The sequence below is a fragment of the Morone saxatilis genome, unplaced genomic scaffold (genome assembly GCF_004916995.1).
Source record: "Morone saxatilis isolate NCDOM2014 unplaced genomic scaffold, NCSU_SB_2.0 Contig24, whole genome shotgun sequence".
NCBI lineage: Eukaryota > Metazoa > Chordata > Actinopteri > Moronidae > Morone > Morone saxatilis.
Genome location: NW_023339807.1, coordinates 6,774,711 through 6,800,672, shown reverse-complemented (window position 1 = coordinate 6,800,672; position 25,962 = coordinate 6,774,711). Strand labels below are relative to the sequence as shown.

At 40.3% G+C, this 25,962-nt stretch overlaps 2 protein-coding genes across 2 annotated transcripts in view; one reads left to right on the top strand and one right to left on the bottom strand.

Moving 5' to 3' along the window:
- The window catches only part of LOC118335509 (myelin basic protein-like), a 47,131-nt gene extending 43,248 nt beyond the window's left edge, over positions 1–3,883 (bottom strand). Inside the window, exon 1 of the mRNA XM_035671816.1 lies at positions 3,619–3,883. The gene's annotated coding sequence lies outside the window, so the exon portion shown is untranslated. The remainder of the gene's footprint in view (positions 1–3,618) is intronic.
- Positions 3,884–14,299: 10,416 nt separating this feature from the next.
- LOC118336386 (galanin receptor type 1-like) overlaps positions 14,300–25,962 on the top strand; it is a gene marked incomplete in the record, with an annotated part of 12,588 nt that continues 925 nt past the window's right edge. The window contains 3 exon segments of the mRNA XM_035673020.1: positions 14,300–15,332; positions 15,432–15,497; positions 23,701–25,962. Of these exon segments, the coding sequence (XP_035528913.1) occupies positions 14,667–15,332; positions 15,432–15,497; positions 23,701–24,021 (1,053 nt within the window).

The window sequence follows — 25,962 nt, the reverse complement described above, 5'->3', positions numbered from 1 at the left end:
TCGCAAAATGACCACAGATCTAACGACTGAAGTGGAGAAGGGTGAGAGAAACGGAAGCGGAGCGTGGCGGCGGACAGCGAGGCGGAGTGGAGGCTGCTCCGGCGCTCTCTGCTCCGGTAATGAACCAGGCGGTGGTGCAACCTCCTCTACTGCCATCCAATGTGACTGACTCGCCGGCTGAAAGAGCTGTCAGTTGCCCAGCAGGAGAAACTGTTTTATTACTCAACTATGAGCAGCACACTGTCTCTGACTATGTGGACATCTGGTTTTTTTTACATCACAGATGACGAAGCGAGGTACTTAAATGTGAGGCAGGCTAAAACATGACACCAGTGTGGGCTGATACGGGATTTTAGTGTGCGTACCAGGCTAGAGGAGAAGTCAGAGTGCTGTCAGCTCGGTGACCAGTCAGCCGTGGCCGTCTGGCCGAACTGAAGCAGCTCCACCACCCACAGGAGCAGTGTTTGCCTCTGGGCTCCCGCTGCCCGTCTGACACGTCGGGGCCGCGGCTTCCTTAAGCGTCCTGCTCTCTAAACATAAGATAACTGCTCTCGGAGTTTGGTGATGAAATATCACTGTGACGCTCAAGAACCCGCCGCTTTCTTGTACACACGGTGATGTTTTGAGGGAAAGGGGGTTGAGTGTACGGACAGATATACAGCTGTTCCTCTGCAACATTCTTTTTTGGAATCCCCTCTACGACGAGCACATGTGGCTCTGAGGGAATATTATACTCTAGCGGAAAAATAAAACTCCCAGGGGTCCAATGCTGTGTAGAGCTATTGCTTTGTTAATTCAAGCATGTATTTGTTTTTGCTTTGTTATGCATGGGCACCTCCCGTCCCTCCCTGGGGTGTCCTAGTGATACAGCCTCGGGTCTGATGCGTAAGCTCAGTGCTCCTTAATGGAGACACACAACCGCTGCCACCTGGGGTTTCTGTCACATAATTCAAGATAGCTCTCCACTCGGATCTGGGGGCAAAATATTCAACTCTGCCATCTGCTGTGATCACTATGAGCAGCTGACACATTGCAGGCTGTGACGCCGCTGCGGATGACAAGATGCGCTGTCGGTGTGGCGCGCCGAGTTGACTGGCAGCACCACGCCTTGGGCAGAAACGAACAACGCTATTGGCTTGTAAGGCGGTAATGTGACTCAACCTGTTTGCCAAGAACAGGCGCAGACAGGAGGGGAAGTGAGAAAAGAGAGGAAGTTTGTGAGTCTAAGAGGACGGAAGTTGACTAACCTCAGTGCATCACCTGCAAAACTGAGAGAGAGAGCGTGCAGTCAAGCACACACTGGCTGAGCAGCACGGGAAACTTCACTGTGTACGGAAAATAATAACCAAACACCAAACTTTTCACGTAACTGCTCGCAAAACTACACTTCAGGGCCTGTTGGTATAGGCTCGTCTTGCTCTCACGAAGACAAAGGAATGCCAAGTGACGCACGTGATGGCTGAGCAAACCTCTGGGCATTTTCCTCTCCTGGCTGAGCTCAGGCAAATCCTGTAAAATGCAAAGGAATGCAAAGGAATGCACTCCCGCGGTTGCAGGCTCAGGTAGTCGCAGGCAAGCCCAAGCTTCTCCACAAGTTATGCGAGGGTTAAGCTGCGACTGCTGGCGTCCCGCTTTGTCTAGGTCAATACAAGCTTGTCTGTCTAATCGGTAATCCTTGACGTTCCACAAAATCCTTCAGCTAACACCGAAGACATTTTTTGTCAGTGCAACTCAATGTATTAAAAATGATACAGCCGCACAATCGTGTTATCCGACAACGGGTGACGGCGGCTGTGACACCGATACATGATCTGCTCTGTGGTCTATCTCTGTCAACGGAAGAGAGATGAAAACGGTGAAGATTAAAGCGGCGTGCGTCAAACAGAGCCAGAGGTTACCTTGCTCAGTATTCCTTGTCTAGAGGACAATCATGGCCGCAGGCTTCAGTAAATCAGTGCAGTTCAGACATAGGCAACCACTCATGTGTGAATATTTTATTTATAGATCGTGCATAGCAGCGACAGAAACTGAGCATGTCACAGCTTGTTTTTTTGTTGTTTTTTTACATGAAACTAACAGCAGGAACAACAACAACGATAGCCCACACAGTATCTTTCCATAGGGTCGTATGCCTCAACAGCAGTGGTCAGCAGTTGTTCTGTAGAGTAAAGCCAATAGAACCTATATGGGTTCTGTTACAGGCCTCCACTGTTTTCACGCGTAGTCGAGTAACAAGTGGAGCTTGCTACAGAACGGTCCTTACTTAGGATGCAGAGTGATGTAATACTTCATTTCCTCCAGGCTGTACAGTGTGTGTTTTAGCCTCTTGAAGCTGGCCGGTCTATCCACCAACTAAGACAACAACATACGACGCTGCCAAAGCAACAGCTGGGAGAAACAACACATCTCCAAAAAGACTGCAAACATTATCAATTAAGTCATTTTTGACTTGTTATGTAATAGCAACAATGACTGAGTCTCTCTAATTCCACCATAAAGCTGATTCTGTTAAAGTGAACTGAATTTCAAGTGCACTGACCATTTAAATGTCACATGTCAACAGGTTCGTGTCTATGTATGTAGTCACAGTTAAAAATGACTATTAATTACAGTATGCCACAATATTAAACAAACAAACTGAGAAGCTTGGATTATATAATACACTTTAACAAACATTGTTTAACCAAAGCATTGCTGACAGTAGGCCTGCAGTTGGGGGGTTGCTAACATTGCCATGTTCCTTTCTCACGTCCCTCAGGTACAGGCGCAAAACTCTTTTTAAAATCTTCCAATTTAAAAGGTGACCCGCTTTGGTGAATATTGCCATAAGTCGTGTAACATGATTTATACATTTAAAAGAACCGTCGTGCCCTTCTAATACATTCGGCATACATGTGGTCCACCTATCAATGCGCACATTTCATGAAGTTTAAACTAAACAGCTGGTTTCCCTGTTGGTGCGACGGTCCACCGCCAACCAAACACACCGAGGTTTCCGGTAGCAAACACTGTCGAGCATTTTTACAAAACTCTGAATTTTATAGGGTTAAAGTGCTGCTTGGCGTGCTGTATGTGTGCCGAATTGAAGAGAACCACCTCATGTTTGACACCAGGCCTTTAATCTCACTCGACACCGTGACTTTTATTACCACTAAGCAAAGAAGCGTTAAATTGCTGGACGTGTTAGCCGTGATTGGTTCACCGAGAGAGAAGGCAGCAGGGAGGGTGGTGGTTGTAGTAGTGGTGGCTGTGTGGGGAGGGGGGGGCGACACTGTCAAAGCACATGACAAAGCAGTGGCACTGTCTGGTGGCAGTGATGCTTATTAAACAACACTTACTACGTACGGTTTACACCGAGTCCGGTAGACTTGGACGGGAACGAAAATGACATTCCGAGCATATTTCCCCCTGCAGGTTTCGAAACGACTGTAACGCACTGTAAACAAGTCGACGTGGATAACATGTTTACTATCGTTACACCGCGTTTAAAAAAATAAAATAAAAAAAAAACCCAGTACAGCGATAGTAACGGTGTGTGTAGCTGTCTTTTACACTGGCTTTTACTCGCCTTTGTATTTGTCTTATTTGTGAATTGAACCAGTTCGACTGTGCACATACCCTTCTCCGGTTAGTCTGTGTCAAATGCATCCACAGCTGAGCCTTGCACTGGATGTAACCAACTGTCAGTCTTCTTTCAGCAGTGGTCGACGGTGGTCGTCAACAACATCGACAATAACGCCTTTTTCCCACTTTATGGTTCGCCGTTGTTGTAATCACCAAAGTGTCTCCGTTAAAAAAAAAAAAGAAAGAAAAAAAAAACGTGTCTCTGTGCTTCCTGATTTAGGTACAGTGTGGTGGTGTTGTTTGTAAAGGGGTGGGGCGGAATGCAGCTTTTAGTCCGCCAAGAAAATGCGGGCTGAAAAAGCACGTTGGTGCACGTCTGTGCTTGATTAGTAGCTCGTGCTGCTCGTCGCGGGGAGGGTTAAGCAAACGAAATAGTGTCGTGATTTTGAAATATATATATATATATATACTCAAACAGACCAAAAAAACGACAAAAAAAAGATTAGCCAAACACCTACAGGATGGGGTTACTCAGAGGCTCGGCTCTGCTTTAGCTGCTCGATACCCGGGCAGCCGCCAGGTAGTTCCAGTGCCTTGCTCAAGGGCAGTGTTGTTGAGGGAGAGGCGGGTGGCGTTCACTGCAGACGTGTTTCTGTCGGTGCAGGTGTAACAGTCATCCTGCTTCCTTACTATCTTCATCATAAAGCTTAATTCAGTCCCAGCTGTTTCACTCTTCCTCACACAGTGCAATATGCATCAAAGTGTTCACCAGCTTCCTTCAACAATGGCAGTTTGAACATTTTCTCCTCCTCCCTCCCTTAAGTGAAACACTTGGTGCACATATAATAGCCCGCAGTGTTATATATGTATGTGTGTGTGTAGCCTGTTTAACTTGAGTATTTTTATTTTACATACTTTAGAGATAGATATTCTTCATGTCATTTCAGTGAGAAATATAATATTGCCCTTTTAACTCTACTTATATATTTCCCTCCTGCGTATGTTACTTTGCCGATGAAGTAAAGTAATTATTATTATTATTCATAGGTTAAACAACCAAGCAGTGTACATAGAGTCAATATAATTAGCTCCTTCTTGACCAGCTAATAATCAGCTAAAAACACTGCTTTTATTTAAATGCATCCATGGATACTGAACACATTGCCAGGGGCCAAGACATTGAGGGCCTCCCTAGGCCAGAAGTGACTATTGACATTTCGTGTTGTAGCTCAAATGTCACATGTTTTGCTCCTGGCCTATTGAACCAGTCCAATCCAATATTTGTTTTTGTTTTATTTATTCACGACAGGAGGCCTTTTACATGAATGCAATAACTCAAAATTAATATAACACTGACAGGAGCATTACTTCTGTACTTTAACATATAACATTTGAATTCAGGACTTGCAGTGCAGTACTTTTTAGCGAAGGATCTGACTCCTTTTGTCGGCACTGCACCTGATGCAACTTAGTTTTAAAAACTTTTCAAAGCACGGCTCTTTGAAAAGTGGGGATTTTGCTTCTGTCTTCAAACTTATATCCACTGGAATCAATACGGTTTGCTCAGAAATATTGAACTTTAAAATAAACTTCAATAAATTGTATTAGCCCCGCAGGAAAGAGTTAATATTTTTTATTGGATTGGATTTTTAATTTGGACCAGACGTTGGACAAGTTCAGAAGGCCTCTCTGAGAGAGAAATTGTTTCTTGTGGTTGTAGTGTTTTCTTTATTTACACTTCAAATAAATACCCTACGGGCCTTATAATCATGGTTCATTTTTCTTTTATTACAGTGCCTGATAGAAATGTTCCCAAGTTATATTAACATAAATAATTTCCACACCTTCCTACTCCATTGAATTCTAAAGGAAGCTATCTCGCAGTGTCGGTGAGCCATGGAATGAGATTTACTGGTGCTGTTTGAATACTCAGGCGTCTCAAAACAACACAGTTCTTACTTGTATCCTCTCAGAACCGTTGAAACCTCCATGACTTTGTAAGTAAAGTCCACCTGAGAAATAAATACTAACTTCATGGAAAACTGTGTTGACCAAAAAAAATCATAAATCTAGGACAAGTGCAGCCATTAGATAAGAACTGCATTTAACTGTTTTACTGGTCATATACAGGGGACGGACACAACAACACAACATGAACGATTTAATGCAAACCAGTACAAAAGCTGTACAACATGATGTTGATGTGAGAAGGACTTATTCATCTCTATGCTACTGTAATTTCCATAGTAATGATGTTAGTGATATTATTGGGGAGGATGCTGCCCTTTATTCTGTATCCTTTGTGTTGTTTGTGGCTAGTTTTACATTTTATATTTTTCTGTACTTCATTTTACTTTGCTGTGATTAAGTATTTGTAGGTCTCGCTCTCTCAGATGTTTAATGTGAGACTGTTAGAGATAGGGTTGTATTAGGACATTGCCAAAACCCCAAAAGGCCTTTCAGTATTGTTCTGCCTTATTCTTCTCATATTTCATCATTGATTTTGTGTTGCAGTCCAATTATTTTAATTAAAGCACTACAATCAACTCTTTTCTCCTTTTAAACTGTGTGACAAAAGTAAGGAAAATCAAAAAAAAAATCAAATGTAAGACTTTTCTGCTAACATTCATTCTCTAATGAGCACTAAACACAAAGGACACCTGAGGCTGATGATCTTTCATTTTGCAGATATTTGGTCATAAATTCAAGTATTGGACAAGTACTACAATTCTGATTATTGCTCTAGATTCTGTGGGGGACATGCTATATTTCACATAAAAATACTCCGAAGTTTCAGAGAAGTAGTGCCATGGAGAAGCAGCTTCAGTGCAGTCTGTCACATGACAATCTATCGAGCCATAGCAATCCCGCTTAAAGATGATCAGATGTGATGCTGTGTAATACGATGATGCAGCGTTGACCAGAGAAATCAAATCGCCTCTGATAATGTATCCGGGATGACCGGGTCCAATCCATCCTGACTCAGAGCTCCTGATAGCATTTGTGACTGCAGGGTTGGGGGGGGGGGGAGTTGGAGGTGCTGGCAGAATCAAGGGAGATCAGCCCAAGGCAGAGAAAATGACTCAACATCGTCAGTCATATAATAATAACCCATTAGCTTAGAGCCTGGACCGATTTCGACAGAGATACAGTAACTCGTTGTCATGGAAATGGCCAGGCCTCAGTTGAGGTAATGGGCCTAAAACAGCCTGGATTATCCATCACAGTAACTCAGGGAAGGGGGAGTTGTTTGTCATCTATGTATCTGTATTGAGGGAAACGTGCTTATTGCAGTCATATTTCCTTGACTCAAAACTAAAACTCATGATATCCTCAGTTATTGATTGAAAACAGATCTCCAGAATCACAGGGTGTTTGTTGTCACTAGTTGCAGACGAGGACAGATGGTGAATTACAGGCCTGAAGCAGACACATCTCATGATTTCATGTTTTTATGTATCGCTAGATGTTTTGCTTGATTACTTGCTGGAAATATATCCAGGTGTCTTGCTCTCATCTGTATTTGTCTGGAATAATTAGCCTGATTGAAAGTCCTCATGCATACAGCAGCAAGATGGATTTCCTTTTATCCTTAACTAAAAGGTTTATTTAGTTGTAGTTTGAAGATCTTCCGTGTACAGTGTGCCGTCTTGTGCTGTTTTCTGGTGTGTTTATGAACAGAACCACAAATGGGCCTATAGATGTCCGTTAGTGAAGGCTTTGCTGGGTGATCATAATCAATTCTACAAAGCTCTGTTGTGTTAGCTGTATAGAGAAAGACACCTAATACACAATAACTTACAAACTGTCACTTTTCATTAAGTGAGAATGGCTTCAAGTCTCTTGATTAACTGTCACCTCCATACATCAGTGTTGTTGTTAACTGGCAGGTAATGATTTCTGAAACTGAGAATAAAGTGTGAACTATTAAATTACTCACATGCACACAGAGGCCTTGAACTCTAATGAATACTGTCCTCTGGCTTCTGCATGAAGGCACACACCTGGAATGACTGTTTGTAATTGCATCTGTGTATTGAAGTAATGTGGTTTTAGATCTACATGCTGTCGCCATAGCCAGGTCAGAATAACCTGGGTAAGATTGTATGACACATGACTTATAATGCACTCAGACAGAATCAACAGGTCCTTTCTAAGTTTTACGCTTTGAAGGAAGTTTTAAACTAGTCATTTACTTCAGTTTAGTCTCAGTTTGCTCCATTTAAACTTTTTAAATGTTTTTGGTAGCAAATTCTTTATGGTATATCAGTTGCTAGGAAACATCTGGAGCAACATCTGACTAAAAGCAATTAACCATGTGATAAATAAAAAAAAAACCTCTCAGGGCTTAAGGATAGATCATCTAGTAGAGCTGGTGCCCAATATTCCAAGGCTGAGTCCTTGCTGCAGCGGGCCATGGGTTTGGCTCCAACCTGTGGCCCTTTGCTGCATGTCACCAACCCCCCCTACACCCTTTTCCTCCCCCCACTTTCCTGTCACTATCGGGCTTTTATTGGCTTTAATCAATACTGACAGCTGAAGACACATTTTAAGTGTCAGATGTCGAGTGAACTGTGCTCCGTTACTTCAGTCTTTTCGGGTCATCATGTAGCTTCAGTTAGCAGTTCAGTTAGTCACTTACACTTAGACCTGGCTGTTATTGGGTGTACATATTTATAAGGATCTCTACATATGACCTGTTCTCATTTAGTGATGCATAAATCTCCACTTTGTAACCACTTATAGTATACACGTTATAACTAAGGCTAATTTTGAAATCATGAACAGCTAGTGCAACCGGCTCCTGATCTCGCTGTCTCCTGATATGTCAGTAATGATGGCTGCATCATATGACTCAGCTCAGCAAAACAGCTCTCCATTTAGTACCAATTCTGACCTTTATAATTCCGCCAAATTTAGCTACATTTTGACTTTTGATTGGCGTGTGTGCACATGTATCATTTAAATTATTCAGTGTAATCATACAAAACCTTATAATTTCCAGAATACTTTAATTTAACACTTGCTGGTATGCAAACCTTGAATAATGCTATAAATCAACGTTATTATTATTATTATTATTATTTACATTGAACTGTTTTTTTCTATGTTGGCAACTGGCGCAACATATCACCCAGCTTGGGTCTTAATGTTATTATCAGTGTTGGTAATAATATGACTTTCCCCAGTAACTAGTAGTGTAACTAATACATTTACTAATACAATACTAATACATTTCTGTAATAATATTATAGTTAGTTACAATATTACTTTTCGACTGATTTCGACTGATTTGACATCACATCCTTGGATTCATTTTTGTAATAGTGGAGGAAACTAGTTTGGAAAATGGAAATGTTTACATTCAGCAGCTGGAAATATTCCATTACTTTGATTTTAACAGACAAAGCTGGATTTTAATCTGAATTTTGTGGAGAAGGGACACAATTATCAGTTTTGTGGGTAGTGGCAGAAAAGTAATATAACTAGTAGTGTAATATATTACATTTTTTGAGCAACTTGCCCAAATTACCTAAATGAGACATTTCTGGATTGTATTTAACAAAGTATTGAACTTTATAGTTTCATTCTATTATTCTGTCTGGTATTCATGTTTTTAATTAAAGTAAAGTCTCTCAGGCGGGAGCCATCTCTGATCATTCACTTATAGGGCTGACTCGTCAATACATCACTATATGTCAGCTCTATTACTGTCTGAAAGGTAATGGTAGTTTGCTGGCCTATCCATGCTTATACTAAATGCTCCAGCTTACTTGAGACATAGATTGTGGTATGTGAATGGATAAAAATGATTAAATGCAAAACAAGCCTACAAAACAATTAATATATAAATGAGAAATTGCTCGGATGTTTTTGTACAAAACAGACTTGATAAAACACCCAAAAGCAGCGGTGACACTGGCCAAGCGTGAAGCGGTGACAGGAAGCATAAAATTGGCAAAGTAATTGAGGCAGAGAGAAGTATTCATCCAAGTATTCATCCAAGAGATTTCAGTACCTTTCATTTAAAGATGAGACCTCTCTCATTTTACTAATGCGGACATGAATTCATTTTGAATTATGGATGGTTACTGAAAATGTAGTTTAAAAGTACTTCCACCCAAAGGGCAGCTTAGGGCGTTTATGAGCAGTTCTTATCTCTACACATTTGGTTAATGACCTTCAAGAAACCTGATGGATATTGAATATCGCCTGGTTTCACCTTTTTAGGTTTAATCACATGGAAGGGGGAAAACTCAGAGATAACATCTCACACAGAGAGTAAAGCCACGACCACTGCCAGGCATGGCAATAAATACAAATCATTCGCACAAAGACTCTCATCTCACTCAGGGTTTGACTGATAAGGCTGATAGCTATGGTTGTATGGTTTGGCTATAAAGGATGTGTGGTTCTGATACTCAGAATATCCACAAAAGTTCACCCCAAAATATAAGGGTTTAGCTTTTCTGGAGAAAACATAATATTTATGAGGATTTAGTTTCCTCTGAATGTGTTTTTTCACATGGTGTAAAACACTTAAATAGCTTTCAGCCTGTTGTAAGCCCAATATAATATCTGTCTAAGGCTAACACACACTTTAATTGAAGGTTTGCCTGAAGTTGTGGTGTGACCACTTTCTCTGTTGTCTCTAACGATTATGCTGACAGATGGAAGCAATCAAAAGACTTTATTACTTTAGTTTTCTAAGCCAGAACACTCACAATCATCAATAAATGATAACCTTTTCATTTAAGACTTTATCTGACAAAGCAGTACACTAATCCTTAAAATTGACCTGCTTTATCTTTGTGTGTTTATGTGCAGCGCAGCACGCCTGATTCAATTCAGGGATAGTAGCGAAACAGAGACAGTGTTTCTAATTCGTAAAATAGCATCCTCTGCTGAAAGAAACCCTTACAAACTGCTGCGGCAAAACAAGCAGAAAACTGCATTTACAGCATGAGTTTGTGTGACAGTACGGGCACATTCCCAATGTGATTATGCATCCCCAAATGCTGGAGCTGTATATGCAATTGCTGTTTGAAACCACAGAGATTAACCTGTGTCACTTTGCTAAATCAAATTGGCTGGTACAGTGTTCTCATTATTTCCACTGATGACTACCCACCAAACACACAGAGGAAATTAGTGCCAGAGACAGCAGCAGCAACAGTCATTCAGCAGGGCTGAAACACTCAAATACACATTAAGCTGTCGATAAAAGATTCCCATCACAGCTGGATTTAAAGAAGTCTTAAATGCACTTCTTTAATATAAAATAGCCCCACCTAGTGGAAGATATCCTTCAAATACCCTTGAAAATGTTTTAAGATATAACAGGGTTTTGGTACCAACAAATAAATAATATCAAAGAGAAAAGGAAATGAATAGGTAGACACTGAACATATCCTATATTTAGAACACAGGTACAGATGTTTACATGTAATAATGTTCTATTATATTACGATATATATATAACGTATATATATATATATATTTATATATATATACGTTATTAGAATAACCTTTCATCTATTTGTTTTGTATTGGCTGTTGTTGTGTGTCTGACCTTTGAATAACAATTATACCGACCATTTAGAGGTTATATTCAATCTAATCATGTCCAAATGGATGGATGGCTGTTGTGATGTGTGTGCTCTTCACTCTGCTTGCTGTCTGGCCTCTTGTCAGTACTGTTTCTGTTTGCTGGGAGGCACAGCGAGCAGGGAGCTGAACTTGTGCGCTCTGAAAGTCTGACAGGAGCAGAAACCATTGAATTATTCCGTCCTGACCCATCCTCACCTACGCTTTTCAGTTCCATTGCCGTCACTGCCGGCAGAGCTCGGAGAACCTGCACCCGTCTCATTTCTTCTAACACAGCTGAGTCTAATGGGAAACAAAGCAGAGGAGTAGAAAGGCAAACAATGGACAGTGAAAAGAAGCATGGCTTCTGACATGGAGGCAATCCATGTCCACAGGGAAATGCAATACAACCGCAATTCTCACCGTGCAAGAAAAATCTGTCAGCGCTATAAAATGTGTTCAAAGAAGGGATGAAACAAAATGAAAAATTAATTAAGAGTGTCTGACATCCAAGGGTGGTATAGCAGTTTATTATAGAGTTAGCTTGAGTAGTAGGTAAGTAAGCTCTTAAGTAGTTAAATACAACCATTTGTAATACATAGCCCTGCATTTTAACTTTAAACTGTTGCATTTATGAAAGTAATTATCTGTAACATAGATTACTGATGGATACAACAACAGTATATCCATTTAACAAGAGCTTTTGTATTTGCTGCTCTAAACCCATTGGGTCGAATCAGAATCAGAAATCAGTTTATTGCCAAGTAGGTTTTCCAGCCATTTTGATGCAGAAACATCACAATAAACATAGTAAGAAAAAGAAAAAACAAGTACTGCAACCGTCAAGAGTAATAAATATAAAATAGACATTTTATATTTATGTTTGAGCGGTCTTTTCTGGGAAGTGTTGTGTTCTACTTTTCAAGATTGTTCATAAAAAAGAACTGAACCAACAAAGACAAAGAAAACATCCATTACAGAAACACAACCTTCACCAATAGAAACAACGTATAAAACAATGTGAAAGAAGTGATGAACCTACAGAGAATTTGACCTAATCTGCAGATCCCCTCGATTTTATGGAGTTTGATAGTGAGTTTCAGCGTCTGCAGATATGAAAAGCTCATTCTAAGGTAACGAAAACATAACGCTTCCTATATCCAGGTGATTGTACACTAATGAAAACATAGTTATGTATATTACATTCTATTTCTGCCAATAAAGTCTCATAAATGTTACACACTGGACCTTCAAATAAGCAACTGTTCACCATATCAGCTTAAAAGATGAGAATCAATACTGTTTCTGCTGCCCACAAGTGGCCGAAGCAATGACTTATTGTAGGTTTAAGCAGTGTCAGAGTAACATCCATACATCATTAGTTGACAATCAAACACCACAGTAATGAGCCCCAAGATGGTGCCAACAACAGTTCAATTCAAACCAAATATAGTGCAATGCTTGTTTAACGTCTTTGAGCTTATTAGCATCTCATGGGTTTTAATGGATGGGCTGGGTCACATACTGTAGCTGACAATAAAACATGCTCACAATATGAGCTTTAGAGTGCCAGACTTTCATCGCATGGCTTCAAGACTACAAGTTTAAGGCAGAGGAGAGTTAAGTGTTTTCAGTATTCCACTGCTACTAGACAGGCGAGTATGTAGTTTGATAATTGATTAATCAATGAAGTCATTTTCAAGCAGAAAATCCAAACATGACCTCCAGTCTCTCAGCTGAGGATTTGCTGCTCTCCTTTGTTTTATGGGACAGTACACTGCATATCTTTGGGTTTTGTTGGTCAGACAAAACACGATATCTCAAGACTTCGACTATTTTCTGACAGCGTAAGACTAAACAATGAATAGATTTAGATGATACAAAATAAATACAGCCCATCACTACTGACTGATCAGATAAGTGCATATTGCCAGATTGTCTGGCTAATCGATTAAGCTCAGGTTATGGCAGCGGCAGAGACAGCTCTTTGTGATTGTGGAGATATTATTGCTTTTGTATGTTTTCAGTGAACCGTGGCATGATAAGCTCAACTCAGAGGATTTTTCATCACAGTGAAAAATAAGCCAATAGTTCACACATGAAAATGTCATCAACAGTTCTTCAACTTGGGCTTCAAAATGACCCTTCAGTCTTCTGGGGAATCAGCTCATGTTGAGAGAGCGCTGTGTGCCCTTTCACCAAAAACTGATGAAGAATTGTTCTCTTTTGAATCTCATGATTTCTTCAGATGTCTGTTAGAAATCTATTTTTTGTCACCCAAGGGATGTGTTATATTCTACATAAGAATTGCGTAAATATTAAATTATTTTGTTATATCCTAAAGCTTTTTATAAGTAGGAAGTCATCACTTCACCAATTTGTGACCGAAAGCCTTGTTCCATATATTTGGTGTCTAACTTGACAATATGGATCTTTATGGAAGCATGTAGCAGCTTGAGAGAGCACACCATAGCTTGTCTGAATACAATAAATTATTATTAGCACGTTTGTGGTGTGTGGTCTTTGCTGCAAAGCAATAAAACTTCCATCTTTTCTTTTTAATGTGACTTTCATTTTGATCATAAAATGCTGCACTTTCACTCTACAGTATCCTGCGTCCACACTGCAGCTCTCATGGTACAATGACACCACCATCCTTCCCTTACTTACTTACTAACCCTAACCCATACATATTTCATTCCATGCATATTAACTGCTGAAATAACGTGTACAGGAAGCAAAAAGTGACAACACTGAACGTTTTTGCCTTTTTAGAAAGCTTATTTCCTTTTTATGACAAAAGAGAATGAAACTCAAATAAAGCAATCATAGCAAGACTGCCGAACGAGATTGTTTTGTGGAATAAAGAATTTAGACAGTTCAGGCGGATAAGCACACTAACATTTGCTCCCAAGCCGTACTGTGTCAAAACTAATTGAGTCTGACTAAGAAAATGACTTTGGCCTCTGGCATTCAAATTGTACAGGAATGGTTTCAGAGACTTTGGGAACAAAACGTATCCAGATAAATATACTTTCCCCCCCCCCCAGCATTTCTTGGGAGGTGGTACACTGAGTGCTGACGTGAATGGCACAGCCCAGCCCCTGCTATAATGTGAGGGGGAAAGTCCAGACGCAGAGAACTAGGCTACAGAGTGGATCAGCGCGGTCGGTGCGCAGACACATCAGGTGCGCACCAGGAGAGACTCCAAGACGCGCAGCGGCAAGACTGATGCATGCTGTACAGGTTTGCTTTGAAAGATGTGTTTACACGTATTACTAATGTGAGCTATCAGGATAAAGCGCGTGATTTACCGAAACCTTGGGGTAAAGACACAAGAAAGAAAAAAAAAAAACAGAAAAAAAAAACAGTGTGAGCGCTATTGGAGACGCACCGGACCAACAAAACCCTTGCTCTTAAAACTGTGTCATGAAGCCGCAGCAGCGGGACACAGACCTCCCATAGGTCATTTTGACAAAGTTTCAAATTCATCTAAAAGGGGAAAAAAAGACACCATGAACTTATCAGAGCCCGTTTGGCTCTATGAAGAGTCGTGGAACGTGAGCAGAGCCGAGGAAGAGGACCAGAAACTTTTATTCGGGATCGGCACGGATAATTTCATCACGCTGCTGGTTTTCGGGCTCATCTTTACGCTCGGCGTGCTGGGCAACTCCATGGTGATCACCGTGCTGGCCCGGAGCAAACCAGGGAAACCACGGAGCACCACCAACATATTCATCCTCAACCTGAGCATAGCGGACCTCTCCTACCTGCTCTTCTGCATCCCTTTCCAGTCCACCATCTACATGATGCCGACGTGGGTCCTGGGCGCCTTCATTTGCAAATTCATCCACTATTTCTTTACTGTGTCCATGCTGGTGAGCATCTTCACACTGTCTGCCATGTCCGTTGACCGATACATTGCCATCGTCCATTCCAGAAAGTCCTCCTCAATCCGGGTGGCCAAACATGCCTTCATCGGAGTGGTGGTGATTTGGATACTGTCTCTGGCCATGGCTGCGCCTGTCATGTATTACCAGAACATTTTTCACAGAGGCGAGAATCACACCTTTTGCTGGGAAGTGTGGCCAGATCAAAACCAGAAGAAAGTCTATGTCGTTTGCACGTTTGTTTTTGGTTATGTGTTGCCCCTGCTGCTGATTACCTTCTGTTATGCAAAGGTAAGGAGGGCTATCCATATGGGTCATGGGTCATTTGATAATTATGGAAATGACTTATCCATCCAAAACTATACCTGTCCTCTATTTCTTTGCTTACAGGTTTTAAATCACTTGCACAAAAAACTAAGAAATGTCTCCAAAAAGTCAGAGGCATCAAAGAAAAAGGTATGTATTAAGCTGTCTTTTTTTGATGGTTGTGAGTGGGCTGTATGTCATGGATCACATCCGTATGTCAGCAAGCCTGTCCGGCTGTAATCAGTAACAAACATAACACTAAATAACACAGATAGATAGGATGGGGTGATTCATCACCTGTGGAATTACTGCAGAATTACATCAATTCCCAGGACTTCAAATAATAAAAAAATGTGACATGGCACGTGTTGAAGTTCATTGTCTGTAAATAATGCTTAAATCCCTGAAAATACTCATTATGTAAAACGTTTCCCATTACAGTGACCATCTGAACCTTTGAATGGGGTATTACACCCATATCTGTCATGTTGGTGATGATAATGTTGCTAATGACGATGATTACAGTGATAAACGATGTCACCCATTACATCATTTTTAAGGGCAGCACAAGTTGTACCTTTACTGAAATGCCCTCCATCTATCTGGATTAGCGCATTTCACGGTTCACAGAGCTGCAGCCCTTTCTTCCGCTGACATATGGTTTGATTCAAAGCTGGGGTCAATGTTCTTGGCCTTTAGGAAGATATATATCACAGCTACACTGACCCCACAGTGCACACATTATTCAGTGTGGGACTAGACTATATGTCTGTACCACATGCTGTACCACTTCCTCCAATTCAACAGGCGGTCAGAGAGAAGTATTTCCACCATCTCTCATTCTCCTTAGGGTCAAAATGATGAATATTAATGTTATAATGCTCACTGTTAACTGGCACACTCAAGCAAAGTGGCCAAAAGGCACTGTGCAATCAAACTGCCATCTAGCCTGCATTATTCTCAGTGGAGGTCATTTAGCTTCCCAGAGAGCCAGTTATCTGCTGTCGCCCGCTTGATTGCCGATCTGTCCGTCTGTCCATTGTCTTCACAGCTAGTCAGTTTTGAGGCGCGATCTGATAACAGAAACTAGCAGCACAGACTCCCGGTCTGCTGGGGGGGACTGATGAGCATGTAAATGTGCTTTAGTGTATACCTCCCTACATATATGCTTTTATCGTATGAGGCTTAAAACATCTACAGAAGGTGAAACAGGAATTTCATGATTTACTATGTGCACTGAGTGCTGATGGAGAATGCACAGAGGGAATATTACACTGACAGGTTTGTGATAAACGGTTGGCAAACAGCGCATTAAAGCCAGCCTGTAATACATAAATTACCTTGGTAAGGTAGCTACTGTTTAACTATAACTCATGTCAGAACAGACAGTTTGTGCACACATATTAAATCTGTGTATGGTATGACAAACTGGTGTAATGCTGCCAAACATGAAAGCTGCAACAAGTATATTTAGGTTTTTTGAAAATAAAAGTATGGTGCTAGTGCCAAAGCCGGTGTTTACTTGGCAGTGTGTCTCGGTTTTGTCCAGTGAGTGTCAAGGAAAATGTTTAATAATAAGACGAATTATGTGCAGTATAGCACTGTTCCTTGCACAATCTACACACAGTGAATAATACACATGCATATACTAGATCAGCCCATTTGTTGTTAGTTTTTGTACTATTTAACATCCATTCGAAGTTACAACCTGTTTAGAGTAACACTGAAAAAAACAACAGAACAGAAACAGAATCAGTTAAAACTACTTTAAGACTTCATAGACAAATAGAGTGATTTGTAAAAGGGTTAGAGATAAACTGCAAGATGAAAGATGAAAGATCTCCCAAAGCTGTTATCACGTCCTTCTATGGTAGGAAATCAAGGTAAGGGTGCTGCCACGCAAAACCCATTTTCAAAAGGAAAAAAAAAAATGGACTCCTGTCCTGTCACAGGTCCCATGATCACTCAACTCCCTGGATGCTTTCTCTGCACTCTAACTGAGATGAGGTAAAGAGCTAACCTGGCTGATCTGTTGGGTATCCAACAGCTTTTTTGCCCATAGTTAGATGAAAAGATCAATCATATCTATACTGTAAATATGAAGCTACAGCCAGAAGCGGGTTAGCTTAACTAAGCATAAAGGAAAAGGAAACAAGTAACCTGAATCTGTCCAAGTGTTCAGTTGACCGTGCCACTGAACCCCAATGGCTCCAGCTGGACAGGCCAGTGAGTGTGTGTGTGTGTGTAAATGTGAGGCAAATTAGTGCTACAAAAATGCAGTCCATTTAACAAAATTTGCCTCCAAAGCTCATAATATTGGATGTCACATAAAAACCAAAGTCTAAAAACCAAAGTTGTGGTCATAGGGGCCGTTATGTGAGGGACTATTTCTGCCGAAGTATGACTTCTTGAAAGTTCTCTGCTGGTTGCCTAGCGATCTAGGTTAATGACAAGAAATCCCTGCTCCACTTCCGTTTATGTTTACCAGCTATTAACATGGTCAGTAGTGAACTTCAGGGCGCTTGCAGACAGCAAACGGTTGCCAGTATAATTATAATAAGTATTATATCATCACCAGCTAAATTGTCCCAAACAATGAACAATTGAACAATGCTGGTGAAGAGATGTATAATCCAGGGAACTAAGATAGCAGTTAAATAATATATCATTTCACACAGTGAGCACTGAACTATCATAAACAAACTATCATAAATGCAGCAGCAAAGACAGCTTGATGGTCGCTGTCTGAAAGCACAGTTAGAGGTGCTGGTAGGCAGACTTTGACTGACTGTTGGACAGGAGTCAGGCTAGCTGTTTCCCTCTGTTTTCAGTCTGCTAATCTATGCTAACCATCTCCTGGAGGTTCATATCTACTGTACAGACATGAGAGTGATATTGACCTTTCATCTAACTCTCGGCAAGAAAGCAAATGAACTTATTTCTCAAAATATGAAACTATTCCTGAAAGCCTAAACTAGGTTATCTCAAAGGAAAAAATCAGAGTAGTTTTATCAATTAATTACGAGGATGGCATCATGTTTGCAAGCTCCTTTTATGTGCTGCCTTAAAGCATTAACGGATATGTCATACAAGCAATCGGTGCTTTTCACAAAAGACAAAAAATCAAATGAGACAAAAAAACAAATTGCTGTGAGCCACACAGTGTCCTTGGTGGAAAGCGGAGGGAATTTGTCCAAATAAGTGTTTAATCAATGGTTTTGTGTGGTTCACTCAGGTCTCGGCAGCTAATGCTTGTGAAATATAATCTCACTGGCAGCTGGGAAGACCAAGGTTACTCCCACTGCTGTTGTGAAATACATCTAGACAAACTTTTTATCACTCTCAGACACCCACAGTAGGAAACAGACAGCTTCCAACAGCCAAACGAGACACTCTCAAAAGCCAAATAAAAAAAAAGTTGGAAATCTTCCTTAATCTTTAATTTTTTTGTGCAAAGATGTGACAAACCCGACACAGATAAATCTCTTTCCCCCCTAGCTTTATGTCCTGTTCAGATAAAGAATGATTTTTTGGGTTTGTCTCCTGGTTCATGTTCTTAGAAATACCAGAGTGTTGGAGTTCATTTTACTTGGCAAACAATAATGTTTTTAATGGATTCTCAATGGTGAACCAGAGGTTAAAAAGCCAATAATTAGTACTGTAGGTCTAGCAGATTTTTTTCTCAATTATATGAGTCAGTCAGGCTTCCAGACGGAGCACACAGATGGCTATAGATAATTATGAAAATTATTTTTTGGCTAAGTCATCTTGAAATTGTTTAACAGCATCTGTAAATGCTAATTATCCGAACTGAGTCTTGCTAGGCTAACTGAATGAATTTCGCTGTGGCTTAAAAAGTAATTCAAAGTACCAACAACAACTCACACCCACATGAGGGTCCGACTCAAGACATCTCATTTTGAGACCCCAGGTCTGTAAGCGAATAGGAAGGATCCCCAACAGAGACAAGAATTTTAAACAAGATTTCTTCACTCTACTCCTAAACCTCTCTGTAGTCAAGACTACCTTTGTTGAGTTCAAGACGAGTCCAAGACCAGGGCTAGTCAAGACAGAGTCAAGGCTCAATCCAAAGAGGTTTGAGTCCAAGTCAATTCTTTTGCCATTCCCTGTGAGATGAGTTCTGGCATCCAGGCATGCAATTCCAGTGATAACAACTGGCTGCCTAGTAACCATGGTTACTGCGGCCAATACCCATTCTAGATGGATTTTGAATGAAACCAATATCCAATACCAATAGTGTATTGGCGAGACCAATGGCCAAGTCCCAGTGCAAATACCAACGAGTCCGAGACAAGTCTAAGACAATAGAAAAAACGTTGTGCAAATAAACCAAGGAACAAAACGCTCATGAAGCACGTGACTTAAAAGTCCACTGAAGCTTTCACTTTACTGGACATTAGAACAGATGATCACATCTGTGTGGACAGATGAAGAGACTTCCTTAGAAAAATACATGAAACAAATCTCATATTTCCAAGGTCTTCCATCTTTCCAGGTTTAACTGGCACACTTCTGATTACATCATCTTGTTGCGCCCTCTTCTCCTGCAGTACTTTAATGGGACCTGGCAGAAGCATTAGTGTCACCAACTGCTATGTCAATGCGCCGAGGTACCATTATTGGCATAACTGTAGTGAAATCCATATTGGCTCGTAGACCTGTAGTGCCCAGATGTGAAGTCTGCAAATGGACCCTCCTCCAAACCCAACTAGTCATATAGCTGCAATGCATTCTGGTCTGTTGAAGCTGTTTTTTTAGAGGCAGCTTTGATACAAACCCCAAGCGACTTCTTGAGATTGGCACTTTGTTAAACTGGTGCGTGCATTTCTTCTTGCACGCTGTAGACAGTGCAGACAGACCCCCTTTGATTCTGACACACTGATTTCAAAAGCATTTTTATATATACATATAGCCTGTTGTTTATGTAAATAGCAGAAATGAGCTGTGAATTGCAGAGCACATTACAACTGTTTAAATGTTTTTTGCGTCTTTTTCGCTTATGCAGAAATGTCTTCTCTGCTAAAATCCAGCTTTGACTTGAATACATTACTAAAATGTGACACTAAAAATGAATCTTGACAGCTTTTAATCAATTATTTACCAACCAACAGCTTTCAACAAAACAAGGTTAGAGGCAGTGTGGCTGGAGAAGAGAGGGGAGAAGAGAGGCTGAAAGGCATGCATTTTATTAGTTTTTTGTTCCTGTAGTGATGGTGCTGTTTATATTAGCCTAACTGGGGTCGAGGTGAAGATATGAATGTGTTATTATGGCGGCTATCCAAACAAATGGTTAACATACTGCTCCACTAAAACTGTGGGAACCTCTCACTGGCTACTGTGTCCGCGGCCGTGTGTCTGTGTGTGTGTGTGTGTGTGTGTGTGTGCATGTTCTTGTGTATTACAGTCGGGCTTGAGCTGATATCTCAAGCCAATATTGACCTTTCATTTCAAATTGGATATGGTGCAATCTTTGACGTTTATCTCTAATATGATCAATAAGGTGCAGTTTCATTACAGGTTTATTGTAAAACTGATCAACACTCGACTGTGTGAATTTGATACGATGGTTCATGGAGCCTTTCCACAGACTGCTCAAACATTTGCACAGACATGTTATCATTATTGTCATACTGCTTATGAGTTCTAGGTTACAACTGTACCCACAGTTCATTTTTAATTTTGGTATGAGTTGTATTTAGAAAATGTTTTAGAAAAATGCAATTGCAAACATTGTAACCTTCCTGTGTCTTTTTCCTTATTGACTTTCTTTCCTGATTTAAAGGTCCAGTGTGTAACATTTACAGGGATCTATTGGCAGAATATATTGAATATAATACTCATAGGGATGAGTATATATTATCTGAATATAAGATTTGTTGCCCTAGAATGAGCCTACAGACACCACCTGGTTGTCTTCCATGGAGTCCACCATGTTGTACTGCCATGTTTCTACAGTAACCCAGAAGGGCGACCACATACTCGCTCTTTTTTTTTTTTTTGCAGTCTTCGTAGTTTCTTCTTTCCTGTCGCTGGAAGGGTGGGTGAAGCGACAAAGTTGCAATCTGTAACTACACCGCTTAGATGCCACTAAATCCTACACACTGGACTTTTAAGTATCAGATAGTCCCATGTTAGCCAACTAAAGCAGAATACACTTGAGAGTCTACTTTTTGACTAAACACTTTTTGGTACAAAAACAGATATAACATCTTCAACCCTTTGTCGGCTCCATCGTTAAAAACAAATGTTGCGTTGACTATGATTATTCAAAGAAATGCAACTTTCTGAATACAGTATGTCATTCTAATGGTGCTAAAATGACATCTTGAGAGACTTTTGAATTGATATTCATATATCCAGTGCAGCCATTAAAGATTTATCTTGGAATATTTCACTTCACTGAAGTATTGAACAAATACGATACAAATATTTCACATTTTAACGTGTGTGAAATTCTTGTGTTCCTCAAGAGAACTGGAGAGTACTGGAAACCTTAGATTTCAATTCAATTGTTCATTGTAGATTCTGGTTACTATGGCAGCCTCAGTACAGCAGCTTCAATTCAACATTGGTCATCAGAAATGTATGAGTCAAAAATTAGGATGTTCTTTATATCTAGAGAACAATGCATTGAGTTTTGTGCTAGGCTGTATGTATTCCTCTTTCTGCGTCACTCTTCCTGTACTGTTCCCTGCTCTTAACTTAATATCTTAACTATCAACCTACTACTCAATCATTACATGCTCAAAAGGCTATTCTGGACTGTTTTGGCATGTTTTCATTTTTAACTTTACTTGAACAAAGCTACAGAGAAAGCTACATTTCTAATTAATTTGTCAGGCTCCTCTGTGTTTTTTTTTTTTTTTTCTATGATGGGAACTAATTAGTTGTGGAATACATCCAATTGCTACCTTGAAATGCAGTGGAGGGGCTCAGCAGATCAGGGAGCATGTAATTAGTTTTCTATTACAAACCTTTCCAGCTGTAGCCTTTGGCTTTACTGATAGTTTTGCCTGAAGTAATAACATCCACCGCTTTCCTCTTAGACATTCCATAAAATTGATTTGCCACGATTGTCACATTAAGTTATAACATCTTATTTTTAACTTATCTGGTCATCATTTTCAGAACATTATGTTAAATTGTCTTTTTTTATTCTTAGATGAGGATAGGTTCTACATGTCAACTGCAAGAGACAACATGTTACCTGCTGTTCATGTATATAGCAGCAGAACAGAATGATCTGTTAGTGCAGCAAGGTCTCTGTTGACGACTTACATAGTTTCTTTACTTCATGTTTTTCATTCTTGCCATTGTTAAACGTCTATAGACCCAAGGACAAAGCTTTGATACAGACCTACACTCTTGGTTACCCTAATATGTAGCTTTGCTTGTTGGAATGAGATGTACTAAATGGATTAGAGGGATTTTTTGCATTGTTTTGTTCCACCCAGAAGTGTGCCTCATCATCTATGTACTGTACAAGAAAATCAATCATGAATAAAAGCATTGCCATCAATCCTAATATGAGGGTTAAGATCTACAGAATTGCTGCTGGATCTGCTGAGTGAAATGTTAAAAGGATAATGTGATTTATGTTGTACTGGTCGGTTTAATGTAATACAATTAAAGGGTTCATGAGGCCTGAATGAGCTAATATTGATGTCGTCAATTTAAAGCAACACTAATCAATATTTTTATATTATCACTGGATAAAATGACTATGTGCAATGTGAAAGGGGTTACTCATAGTAAGAAATCCATGAAGAATTATTAAGTCTGCAGTTATTCTCCGATATAGTTTTTTAACCTTTTAGCTCATGGGTCACAGGGTTAGGCAGTAGACGGTAAACATAGTGGGTCATGTAGCTAAAGAGCTAAAGACACAGATGAATTTCTCAGGATTTGGTGGACAAAACCAAAACAGAGCTAAAAGCGAGTGAACTTTGGACCTACTTTCACCATTTTGCGAGAAATGGTGAAAGACTCCAAATGGATGTTAATGATGCTCAGTATCTGCAGGATGTCTAAATAGGCAACTGTTTGCCCACGTTTGCCATAATGATAATATGACAAAAAACATTAACATGCTTTAAAGAAGATTGGAGGACTGCCATGTTGCCCAACTTAGCCCTGGTGTAGGTGCATGGAATATGAATAAAGAATGAAAACAGAAGAAAGTTATCCTAGGCACTAACCTCTAAAAACGTTATTCCTTTATGCTGAATAAGACTTAAACCTGCGTACAGCATTAATGTTTTCACTGTTGTCCCTGAGGACACTTACTAAATCTTTCTCCTACATCTCTCTGATCCTAATTTGTGGTTCCCAGACAGCTCAGACGGTCCTGGTGGTGGTGGTGGTGTTCTGCCTCTCTTGGCTCCCTCATCACGTCGTTCACTTGTGGGTGGAGTTTGGGACCTTCCCGCTGAACCAGGCCTCCTTCGTGTTACGGGTGGCTGCTCACTGCCTGGCATACAGCAACTCATCTGTCAATCCGGTCATCTACGCCTTCCTGTCAGAGAACTTCAGGAAGGCCTACAAGCAGGTGTTCAAATGCCAGATCGGCACCAGTGACTCCCCACTCAACGACATCAAAGAGATTCGCAGCAAAGCGGACACTCCGCCCTCGACTAACTGCACCAACGTTTGACTGGTGACACGAATATAAATTATGGTGACTGTCACACTGAAACTCAATGTAAAGTCACAGTGACACATGAGTGGGTGTGTGGATTTTTTTGACGTCGGTAAGTATGCTTACCTAGTTTGCTTTGATATCGCTGCAGCTGCACTGTTCCACATAAGCGCTGTTCATTATACCTGGACCAGAGGAGATCAAGCCACTGTGGCTGCACGACGTTATTACTCCCTCTTTGATCAGTCTCTGTTTCCTGCATCTCATCTTTCATAATAAAAACCTGTGGAGTTGGAAACTCAGGAAAAGGATCCTCTCTCTAAAGTGAAACTTATTAGATTGTAGACATCATCAGATACATATGTCACATCACAGTATATTTACAAGCCAATACAAGTCAGTAACATTTGCTGTCTTACCGGGAGTTAGATGGTGGGATGTCTGTTAGTGGAGAAACTGGTGCATGTTAATCTTGATTAGCTTGATGCAGAGTTTGGAGGCGTGGGTAGGCAGCTAGTCTCTATGAAAAGAGAAAAATGCAACTCCTCCAACTCCAAATTTGTTGGAAATGTATATGTTGGAAATTCAGACAATTTACATGTTGTAACATATACTTAACTGGCTCAGTTGCTATCGTTACCCGCTTCAGAGTCGGAAGGTGTATGAACGGGGATTACTTAATCTAATTTATAGTTAGATGTGAAATACATGTCTAAATTCATCTGTTGCCTAAAGCTGTCTAGCTCTCCTCACTTCACTGTTTTGCCCTTAAGGAGAAATTCAATGGCTTACAATGAGATTTTACTGAGACAATTGTAATGTAGAGTGCAGTACAAAAATTTTTCTTGTGGCATAAAATCCTAACCTGTAGCACAGCTGGGTTGCTGTAGCAAGGGAAGGTCTCAGTACTTTTTTGGTCATTCTGTGATTCTGTTCATACCAAACAAATTGCAGCTCCCCAGGTTTTTCAAATCAAATCAACTGAATGATGCCTAAGAGGTCTGGGGAAACTTCCCATGCTGTCTTGTACTGTAAATATCTAGCAAGAGGGGGTCTTTTTTTAGGGCAACTCTATTAATAAAGATGCTAATGAATGGAATGGGATGAAATAAAGAGTAAAACTGAACTTTACCCACATTAGATTTTGCACATGGGAAAATGTCTCAACCAGAGCACCTCAGATACAGCTGATGTTTTTTCAGCTATGTTAGTGCTAACTACATTAGCATTTAGTGCAGAGTGGTCAGTACCGTGCCAACCAATGCGGAATACACACAAGATTATTATTTCTGTTTAAGTGTCTAACTTGCATTAAACTAATCTAAGAGTAAAACGAAGGCTGGCTTAACACTGGAGTGCTGCATGCTGTCACTGGGGTTAAGCTAGCTGTCGAAAAGTACAAGGTACAAAAAGGTGTAGGCTGAGACCTTGTTGCAACATGTGCATGTGGAGTTTTGGAATTGTTAAAAGACATATTTGAGTGGCAGTAACGAAAGTAATGTAATGTGAAGTATGTAATTACATTTGTCGAATAACTTGCTGAACACTCCTTAAAAAAGGTTTCCACTGTAGATAAGAAAAACACTTGCCATTGTCATTGCACCCAGTATGATTAAAGCCTGTATTTTCAATAGATTTGGTTGTAAATATTATATACACAGAAGCTGATATTCACATATGCCTGTATAAGCGTCACTATATTTGGCTCTTATGTTGACAGTTTTCAGATCGTGTCGTGCTGTATGACTGAGCCACGCTGTTGGACGTATAAAGCTCGATGCTTGTTTTGTACCCATTCTGGTACCTGTCTTTTAAACCACAAAAAACAATCTAATAGGCGCTCCTGTGGAAATGAAGGATTCTGATGTTGTACGTAATATGTATGTGATGTGCCAAGCCTCCACACAGCAGCTTTAACTCAGTGTATTCAAACAAACGCATTCAATCTACGCAATG